Consider the following 15,835-nt stretch of genomic DNA (forward strand, 5'->3'; position numbering starts at 1 on the left):
GCATCTCCTCATACATACCCGCCGATTGTTACGACTCCTAACCTAAAGTGGTCCACTTTCCACAAGTATTTGGCACACCTGATCGTGCCATGTTTTTCTCGGTCTTCCTCTGCTCCTTTTTCCAATTACATTCGCCTCATAAATTTGTTTTACCGTTCTTTCTTCACTCATTCGTTCTACATGTCCAAACCATCTCAACACACCTTTCTTAATTTTATCGATAATGCTTATCTCAGCTTTGCATTCCTTCCTTATTTTACTATTCGCACATCTATCATACATCGTTTTGTCGCTCATTCTTCTGAGACATCGCATTTCGACTGCATTCAGTCTACTTTCATCCTTCTCTTGCCAACTCCATGTTTCACTTCCATACATTAGAGTTGGAACCAGGACTCCGTTTTGCACTGCCAGTTTAGCTTCTAATAACTGATTTCAGTGCACCATTCACTTTGTTCCAGCATTCACCATGTCATTTTGTTTCAAATTCTAGAGCTAGACGTGATTATAATCTGATCTAGTCGTGTATTTGATTACGCATTTTTATCGATTGTTGCGCGGTATGATCGATAGTCCTGAAATTATCCGGAGCATTGGTCTGTATGTTCCCGATAGTTACCTAAGACAGCGTCGGCATAGATTGTTTCCCATTCCTATACACAGGACCAACCTGCCGATGGTTATGCCTGTAGGAAGAGCTACCGCTATGTTGAACAATATCTCATTTACACCTTTAGCAATAGTTCTTGCAAATATTTTATTTTAATACAATTATACGGTTTAAATTTTTTATAGTTTGTAATGTATATATAAATTGAAATAAATAAATTGAATTGAAATTTAATTTAATTGAATAACAATAATGAAAAACTAAAAACCCTTATCCGCACCCAATGGTGCATAGGGCACTGCATCATATGAACGCAGTGTTATCTTGATCGTTTACACATGAAGGAAAGGTGATCAGCCCTCCGCTTCAGGTTCCATTCCAGGGTAATATTGAATAAATATTACAGTGAAAAAAAATCACTTGTATTTATTTTACCCCCCTTGGGAATCGAACCCGGGACCTCCAGAACGGTAGCCGAGCGTACTGACCATTACACTACGGAGGCGGACAAAATAATGTTCGCTAAAAATTGTTTGCACGCGGCGACACTTGAGTTTAAGCATGTATAATACGACAGTTATGTATAAGGAAATACGTGAATATGGAATAGGCTAAGATTTTTTTGCGAAGACAGATTCGTGTGGCGTTCTTTTCTTTCTGCCTACCCTACGGAGAAGCTGCGTGATGTTAAGTGTCGGGTTGTGGTCTTATGGTTAGTGTCGCGGACTCTTGAATCAAAGTTTCTCGGTTCGAATCCACTCTACCACAATTTGATACTTATTTCCAATAATGACCCGCTTAGGCTGACGAAAATTGTATAAAATTAAGATTTTTTGTAGATAATAAAAAACACAAGTATTTCTCTTTTTTAAAAAAAAAAAATTAATATTTAGTTTTAAAAATATACGTAAGTATGCAAATTAGATAAAATGAAAAAAAAAATTGGAAATTTTGATTTTTATGTAAATTATTTGGATATCATAAAAGATATTTTCATATGTAAAGCGTTAGGTACTGATAAAATTTTCTGATGAATACTTAGGTCCCAAAAAAGAATTAATTTTTTTCTGTAAGAGTGGCTTACTGATTAAAATCTCGCATATTAATGAACAATACTCGGTTCAATTCCATTGTTTCCCCATTTCGCACTTTCTTTCACGGAAACAATATACCGACACATAATTTGTACTTACTAACCATAATACACTCGTACAGAGATGCATTCAAATAGTGTAAATCCCATGCCTCTACTCGTACTATGGGGAACATGCTCCTAGGTGATGCTGCCCGTCATAAATGCATTTGTAATATCTAAGAAAAATTGTACGAAATCATCGTTTTCACATCCTGCCTTGTTGTGTATATAACATTATTTTGTCTAGCCTCCCATCAGTCTGATAATGTCAGTAAAAACGAAACTCGGTCACTGGTCAAATAAAATACATGTGGGAAAAAGTCTAAAAAAACTAACTAACTAACTAAACATCACCCCGCTTCCCCGAAGGGGTAGGCAGAGAGAATAGAACGCCAAATCACTCTGTCGTTGCATACATTATTTGCCTCTTCCACATCCATGCATCTCCTTATACATACCCGCCGATTATTCAAGATAACACTGCATCAAAATCAAGAAGAAGAAGACATAGATTAAGAAGACTTTAAAGGATGGGTATTTACAGGGCTTACGACCAGTCGCAGGCTAGTTTAAGTGATATTTTTATACACGTATAACATTCGCCATTCCTTCCACCATTTTAAAAAAAAACTGTTTGTTCAATAGTTCAGATATCTTATTATCTCTGTGTATTTGTCGATTAACAACGTTATAAGTGTGTTCAATTACGTGTTCATTCGTGTACAAGTATTTGGACACACTCAAAATAAATTAACTGTCATATTATAAGCTTAAAAAAAAGAGGATATTTTCTGGCGTTTCTCATTTGTGTGAATATAATCTGCTCAAAAAAAAAGCTTCTTTTATGTCTCTAGTGAAATTCTATTTAATTCAAGCAATATGTTTCGAATTTAAACAATAAAAAATATAAACATTTCTTGAATGCACAGTAAAAATAACATTTAAGAGTTTTTAAATCATATTTTTTAATCATATTTTTTAAATCATATTTTCATATGATGTACGGAGTGTGTGGAAGTTTTTGGTAAGGGAATGTAATTAACTATGAGTATTTTAATGTTTTAAAATATAATTAACCCTGATGATGATAAGGTTCTTGTCGAAACCGGTTGGTTAAAGTGTACGAATAATAAAAAAGTGTTTAAAACGAAGTTGTTTAATTTTATATAATATATATATATGTATATAGAAGTTCCATGAATATGAGTAGTGTGATTTTCAATCACGGGTAGTATTGGTATTGGTAGTTGCATGTGTGAAAAGTGATCACTCGAACGAGCCTATAACGGTCTTAAGCCCCGTAAATGCCCAGACTTCCATATTCTTCTTCATCGATGCTGAGACGTCAAGAAAATATTTATAAAGTAATAAGTAAAAACAACTCGAATGTTCCCCATTAAAATGCAATGCAGATATGTATTTGTGTTAATTTGGGAATGTTATTTAATTACACGTCTGTTAAGCAGACGTCATTGTTTTGATTGTGAGTAATTATGCCTTGCGGTTCGACCTCCTTGTATCTCGCTATGTGATCCGTGAAATTTGTGTATTTTCATTTTCCACCGACCCAAGTCTTTGTTGTGTGTTTTGTTTTATTAATTACTTTTCAAAAAATGATCGCTACACCGAGCAAAACTCACGACGAGATGTTCTACGTTTACGTTAATCTAACAAACCAACCATCACGCTGCTTTGCCGCACGAATTTGAATAATTATTCTTCTTCATCTTTGTTGCGATGTCAAAAAATAATATAAAAAATAATTCCAATAATCCAGATTTCTGCCTCCGTAGTGTAATGGTCAGCACGCTCGGCTACAGTTCTGGAGGTCCCGGGTTCGATTCCCAGGGGGGGTCAAATAAATACAAGTGATTTTTTCACTGTAATATTTATTCAATATTACCCTGGACTGGTACCTGAAGCGGAGGGCTGATCACCTTTCCTTCATGTATAAACGATCAAGATAACACTGCGTTTATATGAAGCACTGCCCTATGCACCATTGGGATGCGGATAAGGGTTTTATTATTATTACTTAATCCAGATTTGTGAACAAGTATTTGGACACACTCAAAAATGTTGTAAATAAATTAACTGGTCAAATTATAAGCTAAAATAATAAAAAAAAACATAAAAAAGATATTTTCTGATGTTTCTCATGTATGTGATTATAATCCAGGATTCGGACCTCACATACTAATATATAAGTTTTTGCTTAGTAAAAATCTTCTTTTCATTTCACCAATAGATGTCTCTAGTGAAATTCTAGTGATTTGAGTGCACTTGAGATCTACCCAAGCTCCTTTGCCTAACCGTCAAAATATGTAGAATTTTGTAAAGTAGATAGTGTTTTAGTATGAATCAGTCTTGATAAAGAAGCGGTTAGCTTCGAAACTGGTAGACATTATAAATAAGTTATAATAAAATATCTATAGTGATTTTAAGACGAAGTTACATTTTAACTAACTAACTAACTAACCATCACACCGCTTCCCCGCAGGGGTAGGCAGAGAGAATAGAACGCCACACCACTCTGTCTTTGCAAACATTATTCGCCACCTCCACGTTCATGCATCTCCTCATAAATTTGAACGTTTATTAATTACTAACTAACTAACCATCACGCCGCTTCCCCGCAGGGGTAGGCAGAGAGAATCGAACGCCACACCACTCTGTCTTTGCAAACATTCTTTGCCTCTTCTACATTCATGCATCTCCTCATACATACCCGACGATTATTACTACTCCTGACCCGGCCGCTTTCAAGTATTTGACTTACCTGATTGTGCCAAGTTTTCCTCGGTCGTCCTCTGCTTCTTTTTCCAACTACATTCGCCTCATAAATTTGTTTAACCGTTCTTTCTTCACTCATACGCTCCACATGTCCAAACCATCTCAACACACCTTTCTTAATTTTATCGATAATGCTTATCTCAGCCTTACATTCATTCCTTATTTCATCATTCGAACATCTATCAAACATCGTTTTGCCACACATTCGTCTGAGCGATCGCATTTCGACTGCATTTAATTACATTATTATTAATTACATTATTAATTACAGTAGAAATAAAATTAATAGCCCCTAAAATTGAAGAAATTCCAGCTAAATGAAGAGGAAAAATTGAGAAATCTACAGATTTTCCTGAATGTGCTAAATTTACATTTTAATTATATTATATTTTATCTTATAGTGTGGTTAAGGGGGCGATTCTTTCAATACGGTTAAGAAACACTGCCTTAGATTATCACGTAAGTAACGTGTGATTAGCTTTGCACACACGTCCAATGATCTGAAATTATGAAAGCATAAACCGCATCTAACGACCTAATTGCATGCATAGAAGGATGTGTGTAGACTTGCCCATGTGTGAGCCGGTTCGCGTCGCTAGCTTCCGGTGTGTTATGTCAATTTCCGGTGATCTACTTTGTGACATAAGAAGTCAATTTTTTTATGGTCGACTATTAAACTCTGTTACTTTTTATAAACTATCCAGTTATACAATCATTTTTTATGGCATATTTAAATTTAATTTAAATATATGTACACATGACTTTAAATTATAATTTAACGACACAAGTATATGGTACGTAGAGTAGATGCAAGTAATGTGGAATACATACTCTTTTTATGAAGGTTTGTACTAAAATTTCTAGGTGGAAATTATTATTTTTCTGCTTCCTAGTTCCATTCCAAGTTATTGTCTTTGTTGTCTGTTGGGGTCGCTCTCCTCGTCCTCAGGCTGTAGGTCCTTCTATCATGGACAACGTCACCTAGGCCATGCCTTCGAATCATGTTAATCTTCTGCAGCATCCATGATTTTTTCGGTCTTCCTCTAGATGTCTTTCAAGGAAGATCCATGGCGATTGCCTGGTTCACAATATGATCAGGTTCTCTGCGTCCTATGTGCCCATACCATCTCAATAGCCTTTCCTCTACCTTACTTTTGATGCCTGTTACTGCCAGGCATCAACGAATGCGTGAAATTTTATTTTGTCTCCAAGAAATACTCCATCTAAACCCTTTAACATTTTGACTAATTCACTATATTAAAAAAAATAAACCAGCAACTTTATTATTATTCAACTTAAATATGTATGATTTTCGACATAAAAAAATAAAATGATTGTTTTTCAATCAGAACCTAGAATCTGGTGGTGTCAAAAGTCTGCGTAATTGGAGGGCATGTATGACTAGATGTATGGATGTGTAGGAGGCGAGGAGTGTATATCAGGACAGAAGAGTTTGACGTTCCATCCTTTCTGCCTACCCCTGCGAAGAAACGGCGTGATGGTAGTAGTAGTATTAGTAGTAGTAATTAAAGTGAAAAATTACAAATGAAGTTGTCATTTTATTTTACTCTTTTATGTTTACAACATTTTGAGTGTGTCTAAATACTTGTTCACAAATCTGGATTATCTCCAATTAGGAGTTATTTTCTTAAAATTATTTTTTGACAACTCAATATGAATGGTAAAAGTTTTGATTTATTGGGACTTCCACACTAGCATCACATTCCAAGTTTGCCGCGTTTGCTCTATACTTTTATCATTTTCAAATGTAACTAGCCCATGAATTACGAATTTGTCACGGAGTTTTGTAATGTGGTGATATGAACAGAAATTTCTGTAAGTTGAAGGTAATAATATACAATTTTCACCACTTGATTCGCAAATATTAGTTTTAGCACTGCTATTCAATAGTAAAGAGACGGGTGATATGGAATGTATGCATTATTTATTAATTGATTGGTTTTAAGACTGGGTGATTTTTATTTGGAATTCTTATTCAATTTCATACTAATATTTTATTATTCTTAGCCATGATTGGCTGCTGTTCGCATCCGTGGTGTAATGGTTAGCCTGTTTAGCTACCGTGCTGGAGTTCCCGTGTTCGATTCCCAGGGTGGTGATAGTAAATATTTGTGATTTTACATTAATATTTATTTAATATTACCCTGGACTGGTGCCTGAAGCGCAGGAGTGATCACCTTGCCTTCATGTAAGTTATGATCAAGATAACACTGCGTCAATACGATGCAGTGCCCTATGCACCATTGCAGAAAATTATAAAAAAAAATTTGTTACCATATTAAATGATAAAAAAAGAATTTTAAAATCGTGGGTTTTCAAGAGTCAGAGTCTGTCCAGACTTATCCAGGACACCTTCCCTTGGCGGCCGTACGTGGTCGTGACGCCGCAGCGCGAGTCATCGACCAGAAACTTGTCGTTTCACGAACGTGTACCACACGTACCCGCCTCAGCGAGTAAGGGGTATGTACGGTGTGTACATATATGTAGAGTGATAGAGCGCATTGTGATGGAGCGATCGACTTTCGGGGCAGTCCAGATTCCGGTTCAGGCAGTGACCACTTTCTTTGAACGCCCCTGGCGACATTGGCTTGGCGAGGCCAGTAATTCAACGAGAGTTAAAAAAAAAACAAAACGTAAATTGATAATTACACATGTAACCAGAGTAATACCAAGATCATGACTAAAAAACGATCGAAGAAGTTTAGTGATTTAGTGAAATTCAATTCAAATCAATTTATCGTTTTGATCCGTAGCCTGGAGACGAAGAGCGGGAGAGTAAGATCCCACACGATGGACCGATCAAGTTAAGGCAGCAGCAGGCACCTCAGTGGTTGGAGCGCTACGTGCAGCGCAGTCAAGGGATAACTGGAGAAGAGTCATTGCTTCTGCAAGGGTCACAACCCTCATTAATGAGGAATAAGATGGAGAAGAAGACAGAAAGTGTGTTTGATTACAATTTTCACTCATGAAAGACAAGAAATAATAATAACTTTAAATATAAAGAGTAAATTCACTCACAAGTAGGTACAGGCTATAAAACTTATTAAGTTGAAGCCTAAGTAGGGACATGTATACTATATGAACCTAAGATACTTTTATTATTTAAACCATATCTGCTTCGTATGTGGAGCAAATAAAGTCCACAAACTGTCTCCAGGCTTTTCTGTCGGCTGCTAGCTCCCTTGCATCCTCTCAAGTCAGATCGGCGTCCCGAAGTTCTAACGAGAACTGCCGTAGAATTGTCAGCAGTGGTCGGGAACATGATGCCTTGTAAAAGAGGCAAGCTTGTTGGCGGCTCTCGGGAGGCATGCGGCGTACATGGCCAAGCCAACTGAATCGCCTTTTCTTGACGACAGTTGCGACCAAGATTTGCTGCGTCCTACGCCTTATATCTTCATTCCTCACACCAAGTCAAACCACCGCACGCCTAAGATTCTCCGCAGACACCTATTCTCAAAGTACACGGCTGCTCTGGGCCCTTGTAAGGTGCCATGTTTCACAGCCGTATAAGAGAACAGGAGCAATGCAGGCATTGTATAGACAGCATTTGGTCTTCACCGAAAATAAATAAAGTTTAATAAAAAAATTAACCTGCATTCAAAAACCGACCTTCACGTATCACCAAAGTGAACTGTATCACTGGCCACGCGAGTACGTCGCGTAGGTAGACATTTCTTTGCATCAAAGCGAAATTTTCCGTAGTCAAGTTGGCAATTCCATCGGAATGCCGACCACGCTTGTGATAATAGTAATATTTATTGGTATATGGTGCATAATAACTTCTCCGCTCGCTACGATCAAATTATATTACGCGTTCCGCCATTTTGGTCTTTCTTTTACGTGTGCCATAATGAACCATAATTTAGTGGTGTCGTTCATAAAATTATACGACTCACAGCACCACCAAAATTATTTTAAACAAAGAAATTCATCATCACAATACACGAGGATATAATATAATACATGTGGATGTTTAAGAAACGTCTGAGAAATTGCTATCTACTCGTATTTACAACATGTTGAGTGTGTCCAAATATTTGCACTCAAATATGTAAATCTCCATTTCTGTTGTAAATGCATTCATTGGAAATACGTTAACATGTCAACAGATAATATTACTATATATCTACAACATTTTGAGTATGTCCAAATACTTGTTCACAAATCTGGATAATCTCCAATTATAGGAGTATTTTTCATATTGCCCAGACTTCCATATTCTTCTTGATCTTTGATGAGATGTTAAAAAATAATATTGCTATCTATCGTTAGAATCCTAACTGTCTATCAAACCTCATCCCTTAGCTTTTCCCTCTACCTCCTTCCCTAAACTCCCTTTTCCTTTGCCTTCCTTATTATCATCAATTTGTAATTTTAAAAAGTATTAAATAAAATGTAAAGAAGTTGCTTCATTTATACAGCAGTAATTTGTAATTTATGGTTTTTTAATGTTCAAGCACTATCTACTATCTGATTACAAATAGCTATATATGGTATCAAACGTTTTGACCAATATCTGTAGTCTGTTTTTGGTTGCTTGGAAGTTGCTTTTTAGCAAAGTTTTTTTGACATCTCAACATAAATGAAGAGTAATATGGAAGTCTGGGTATTCACAGGGTTGATGACCTGTCTTAGGCTGGTTAAGTGATCACTCAATTTAAATTTCACCTAAATTTTCTTCAAACCCAGGTTTCATTTAACGAAATTGCATATTTGCTTAAAACTTCGTTTTGGTATTTAGAAAAGAATATGAAAATTTCGGTCATTGAAAGGTAAATACATAGTATGTATATATACATATTTACATTATAAGAAAAATCTGCGATGTTGAAGATGTTGTGCGATGGGGAAGAGAAAGAAGACGTTTCTGGAGAAATCAAGTGGGAAGAGCGAGTTGGGATCGAGTGGTGAGAATAGCAGCGGACAGCAGCTTAAGCGGAATCAGACCCCCAGGAAGACCACATAAACGATGGAGGGATAGCTGGTCTTCCACCTCCCAGGAGCGGACCGGAGAGTGACAGGACCTAGTCCTTAAAAAAAGAAGAAGAAGAAGAAGACATATATATATATATATATATATATATATATGTATATATATATATATATATATATATATATATATATATATATATATATATATATATATATATATATATATATATATATATATATATATATATATATATATATATATATATATATATATATATATATATATATATACATATATATATATAAATATATAAATTAAAAAAAAAACCTTTTCATAGGGATGGTGCATAGGGCACTGCATTATATAAACGCAGTGTTATCTTGATCGTTAACATACGAAGGAAAGGTGATTAACCCTTCGCTTCAGGTACCAGTCCAGGGTAATATTGAATAAATATTAGAGTGAAAAAATCACTTATATTTATTCGTAAAATTGAAATATATGTATGTGTATTCTAAAAAAATTGTGCGCGGACAACTCGTGCGGCTTCTCGCGCAGCCGGTCCTGTACTGTTTTTTTTTTTAAAATTAGGATACACCTTTAATTCGATGTGAGGATCGTCGAGGACTATTTAGTCCTTCAGTGCAAGGCTCGGTTTGTAGCTAGCGAAAGCGGCGCGTTCTTGCAGATCTCATTTCGATCATTCATCCTTTCGCTTTTCTTATGTAAAAGCAAGGTGTGGCCGTGACAAGATAAAATGGTGATCAAGATGCAGATAAACACGTATAGGATGTCATTAAAGTGATTTAACACACTACTAAAAATATTACGCATTTAGAAAGTAAAGAAAAGTAATTTAAAACGAGATTACTGGTCGAAGGTTCCGATGGTAGAGATTCAACCTTTGATGCAATTGAAAAAAATATATAAAACATTTTGAGTGTGTCCAAATACTTGTGGCTTATTTTGGCTAAGGAGTTATTTTAGAGGGTTGGTACTAGGACTCCGTTGCGTTTGAAATTCATGTTATCGTCAAATGGCACCGTGGAGTGGTTGTTTGGAAACTTGACTACCAAACAAGCGTTGCTGGTTCAATTCCCTCCAATGCTAGTTCAATACTATCTGAAATTCGGTTTCAAAATAAAATGTAATACTTCGTGAAATATTTAAATTACATTTAATGCATTACTTTTTGATATCTCTACAAAGGTGAAGAAGGATATAGAAGTCGGGGTATTTACAGGGCTTATGATCTGTCAAAGGTTGGTTAAATGATCACTTTACACACGTGCAACATTCACCATTCTACCCATGATTGATAACTACACTATTGAAATTTTGGAACTCCTAAATATATCATTGTGATATTATGACATAGGAGTCATCTATGGATAGATGAGGAAAGTTTTTATTTAGCAGGGATCCATTTATTGGGTTTATGCGAGATCCGAACCACGGATTATTTTACATAATGGGAAACGCCCAAAACACAAAAAAACAATTGTCATTTTTATGCAGCTTAATTTGACCACTTATTTTTATTCACAACATTTCGAGTGTGTCCACAATACTTGTTGAAAAATCTGGGTTTTTTCCACTTCCATATTCTTCCTCATCTATGTTGAGAATTCCAAAAAAATTATAAAAAATTAAGTAAGTAGTGTAGGAAGTCTGAACATACCACTCAGTTGAGACATTTTAAACAAATATTTACATATCATCCGTTGGGGGAATAATTCAGTGTCTGATAATAAATAATAATAAAATGCACTTATACTTTAAAATATTTTAAGATTGCCTTATCAATTTAATTTTTAATTTTAATGATATTTAAAAAGATATAAAAATAAAGCTTTACGTTCGTAGAGAAATTAATATTATTGTATTTAGAGTTAAAATATTCGAACTAAATTCTAAATGAGTCTTGAGATTTCCTTCGAAAACGGCTGATATTTTAAATAAGTTACAATGAGATGTAGAGTGATTTCTAACAAAGTTATTTTGTAAGTTAAGCATAATTTATAATTGAGATGTAACTTTGTTTTAAAATCACTAAAAATATTTTATTATAACTTAAACATAATGTCTAACGGTTTCGAAGCTAACTGCTTTTTTTATCAAGACTAATTGAGACTAAAACACTATCTACTAAAAACGTGTAGATAGTGTTTTAGTATTGAATTAGTCTTGATAAATGAGCGGTTAGCTTTGAAACTGGTAGACATTATAATTAAGTTAAAATAAAATATTTATAGTGATTTTAAAACAAAGTTACATTTTAATTATAAAATGGAAAATCACAAAGTTAGTGCCTCAAATATAAATTTTAAGCATAATTTGTTTGAAGATAGATTAAAACAAAGAAAAGTATCAAATATTAGTATCCATTCATTTAAGTATACTAAAACTATATGGATTTTACACCTAGCTCATTCCATTCAAAAGATTTTTTTACGTCTAATGATCACTAACTTCGATCAGAGCGATCACGCAACAATCGCTTTGTGTAAATGAACGAGTCTCTCGTGTTGACATTCGATTTGACAAGTGAGTTTGACAGCATAAGGAGTGAGGTTATGTATTTTAATATAAACAAAAATATTGCAACAAATTTAAAATGGCAGAAATAAGTTCTAATTCGAGTGCAGAAGCAGTGCCGGAGATGGCGGCGTCAGCCGTTCTATTGAAAAGCGAAAAGATACCGACAAACACCCCGACAGTTAGAGGTTATGATTGGAACAACGGCTTGGATTATCACAAATTGCTCCAAAGCTACGTCACTTCCGGCTTCCAAGCGACCAACTTCGGTTTGGCTGTTGCGGAAATCAACAAAATGATCGCCTGTCGACGGATACCCCTGGAAGAAGACAAGTTAGATGTCCACGAAAACGACGAATTTATCAAAAGGAAGAGTAACTGTACGATATTCCTAGGTTTTACTTCCAACATGGTATCGTCCGGTTTGCGGGACACGATACGATTTCTAGTTCAACATAAAATGGTGGATTGCCTCGTAACAACTGCAGGGGGAGTCGAAGAAGACTTTATAAAATGCCTGGCGTCCACTTACATCGGTGATTTTAGCCTCAAAGGAAGCGATTTGAGAGAGAAAGGTATCAACAGAATAGGAAATCTACTAGTCCCAAATGATAATTACTGTAAGTTCGAAGACTGGGTCATGCCGTTGTTAGATGAAATGTTACATGAACAGAAATCGAACGCCGTCATCTGGACTCCGTCTAAAATCATAGCGCGCCTTGGCGAGAGGATAAATAATGAGGAATCTATACATTACTGGGCGTGGAAGAATAATATTCCAGTATTTAGTCCCGCGTTGACAGATGGAAGTCTAGGAGACATGATGTATTTTCATTCCTACAGGTATAATTACTGCAAAATTATCTTTTTCTTCTTCCTTGACTCAAATCCACATCCATATACACTTAAAAGTGTCTTTTACACACTGTTGGTAAAAATCAGGAGATGCTTATAAGCGTTCTATCTGCTTACTTTTGGTAGAGCGCGAGAGACGCCTGCAAACATTGTACAGATGGGAATTGGGTGTTGAGGCTACTTGTGATTAGTATACTGAGGGTCGGGCGGCTGACTGCCAGAGTATAATTATGGTCCTTTTCCATACTGTTGGTAGACAGCGGGAGACGCTTGCGAGCATTCTATTTGCTTTAGGTAGAGTGCGAGAGACGCCTGCAAACATTGTACAGATGGGAATTGGGTGTTGCGGCTACTTGTGATTAGTAAACCGAGGGTCGGGCGGCAGACTGCCAGAGTATAATTAGAGTCCTTTTACATACTGTTGGTAGAGAGCGGGAGACGCTTGCGAGCGTTCTATTTGCATACTTTAGGTAGAGCGCGAGAGACTCCTGCAAACATTGTACAGATGGGAATTGGGTGTTGCGGCTACTTGTGATTAGTATACTGAGGTTCGGGCGGCAGACTGCCAGAGTATAGATGAACAAAACTGCCTGACAACAATGTGTTGAGTAAACGCTGATTTAAATATAAAAATACTTATTTATTGTAACTGCAGACAGTTGGTAGAATTCCATATTGAATTGTTGGGTAATATATCCAAAATAAAACACGGTCCTTTGGATTGAATTGTACATTTATTTATGTAAATATTAATATGTGACGCGTTTCGTCTTCTCAGGACATTATCAAACACTTTGTATGCTTGATAATGTCCTAAGAAGACAAAATGCGTCATGTATTAATATTTACACAAATAAATGTAGAATTCAATCCAAAAAAACGTGTTTTATTTTGGATATATTACCCAACAATAAAAATACTTGTATAAGACCAGTTTCGTGGGTTTATTAACCAATTAATGGAGCAGTGTTTGCGGACGGCTCATGTGTGGTATCTCCCACTGCTTGTGTACTTGCGTTACATAAGATAATCAACTCAACTGAGCTCATCAGTTGCTACTTGACTCTTTTTATTGGAAATTATTGGAAATTCTTCAATAAACGATCAAAATTTATCTCTTTTATTTTATAATTATTATTATACTTAGAATAAGTTAGGTGAAGTTTTTTTTACATTTTTATTGCTTCTATTTTGTTTTATGAATTGGTGGACAACTTAAAACTCTTTCAATAAAAAATAAAATTACGTAATATTTTTAGTTCTATTTTTCTGAAAAAAACTCGAGCATTATATTGTTAATCTAATCCCGACTATTTTCGAGTATTACATATAATGGTGTTTTGATGATTCTCATTTATAGGGGAAAATAACTCCAAAATCGAAATGCGATCTCTCAGAAGAATGTGCGACCAAACGATGTATGATAGATGTACGAATAGTGAAATAAGGAAGGAATGCAAAGCTGAGATAAGCATTATCGATAAAATTAAGAAAGGTGTGTTGAGATGGTTTGGACATGTAGAACGAATGAGTGAGGAAAAAACGGTAAAACAAATTTATGAGGCGAATGTCAGCGGGAAAAGAAGCAGAGGAAGACCGAGAAAAACATGGCACGATCAGGTATGCTAAATACTTGAAAGTGGTCAGGTTAGGAGTCGTAACAATCGGCGGGTATGTATGAGGAGATGCATGAACGTGGAAGAGGCGAAGAATGTTTGCAAGGACAGAGTGGTGTGGCACTCTATTCTCTCTGCCTACCCCTGCGGAGAAGCGGCGTGATGGTAAGTTAGTAAGTTAGTTAATAATAACTCCTATAATTGGAGATAATCCAGATTTGTGAACAAGTATTTGGACACACTCAAAATGTTGAAAAACGGTTTGTATTTGCATCTGTTAATGAGAACATCCCTAACTCTCGAAAAGTGTCATGTTTACCTTAAGGTGAAAAGTGACCGGAGCATTTCGTCGTAACGTAACACGTTACAATGCGAGCATTCAGGCAGTCAGTACAGCAAGCTGAGCACTCCATCCATAGTTTCAGATGCTCGCTGATGCTCGCCGCAAGCGATGTTACGACGTTATGTTACGACGAAATGCTCCGGTCAGTCTCCACCTTTAAATAAACCTCAGCTCTAAAATAGTTCAATTACCCGCATTTATTACAGGAATCCCGGACTCATTGTTGATATTTTAAGCGATTTGAGAAGGCTCAACACCATGGCCGTCAAGGCAAACAACACGGGAATGATTATCCTGGGAGGCGGGGTCATTAAACACCATATCTGTAACGCCAATTTGATGAGGAACGGGGCGGAGTTCAGTGTGTTTCTGAACACTGCGTCCGAATTTGACGGGAGCGACTCTGGGGCAAGACCGGACGAAGCCGTCTCCTGGGGGAAGATTAAGAAGGACGCCAGTCCGGTCAAAATCTACGCAGAGGCGAGTTTGATCTTTCCGCTGTTGGTTGGAGAGACGTTCGCAAGACACCATTTTGATTTGAAAACCGACGAATGATCTGCTTACTCAAATTATATTAAATAAAATATATATATTTTGACTTTTCAAATTGTATTTTTATTTATTCCTTATACTTTTGTGTCTGTCTCCTTTCAATTTAGCAGACTTCTTAGTCTGCCATTCTCTTTGCTGATTGCATAACGGTAACAATAAATGTCACAGCTTGAAAAATCTGAAGAAATAAATATATTTTTTGATTAAAATAATCTGGTCAAATCATTAAGCAGTTTTTTGGTTTGGTCATTTTAACAATGATTTTAAAAATATGTTAGACCCATTATCACGTAATTGATTGTCTTTTTCTTCTTCTTACCCCTTATCCCCACCCAATGGTGCATAGGGCACTACATCGTATTGACACAGTTTTATCTTGATCGTTACTTACATGAAGGCAAGGTGATAACTACTTCGCTTCAGGGCCCAGTCCAGGGTA

General features: G+C 36.0%; 1 protein-coding gene across 1 annotated transcript; it reads left to right on the plus strand.

The window, feature by feature from the left end:
• Nucleotides 1–12,008: 12,008 nt before the first annotated feature.
• On the plus strand, nucleotides 12,009–15,451 carry LOC148302197 (putative deoxyhypusine synthase). Its single transcript, XM_088272015.1, has 2 exons — nucleotides 12,009–12,873; nucleotides 15,051–15,451. The coding sequence occupies exons 1-2, from the start codon at nucleotides 12,110–12,112 to the stop codon at nucleotides 15,397–15,399; spliced, it is 1,113 nt and encodes a 370-aa protein (XP_088128141.1). The 5' UTR covers nucleotides 12,009–12,109; the 3' UTR covers nucleotides 15,400–15,451.
• Nucleotides 15,452–15,835: the final 384 nt, after the last annotated feature.

Source organism: Brachycentrus maculatus, unplaced genomic scaffold, assembly GCF_059751285.1.
Source record: "Brachycentrus maculatus isolate JH-2025_06_01 unplaced genomic scaffold, ASM5975128v1 h1tg000475l, whole genome shotgun sequence".
Taxonomy (NCBI): domain Eukaryota; kingdom Metazoa; phylum Arthropoda; class Insecta; order Trichoptera; family Brachycentridae; genus Brachycentrus; species Brachycentrus maculatus.

Bases quoted from the DNA above. Each gene is read 5' to 3' on its own strand.
- LOC148302197 (XM_088272015.1), top strand. From the start codon at position 12,110: ATGGCAGAAATAAGTTCTAATTCGAGTGCAGAAGCAGTGCCGGAGATG. The intron at 12,874-15,050 runs GTATAATTACTG...CATTTATTACAG, and splicing joins ATGTATTTTCATTCCTACAG to GAATCCCGGACTCATTGTTG.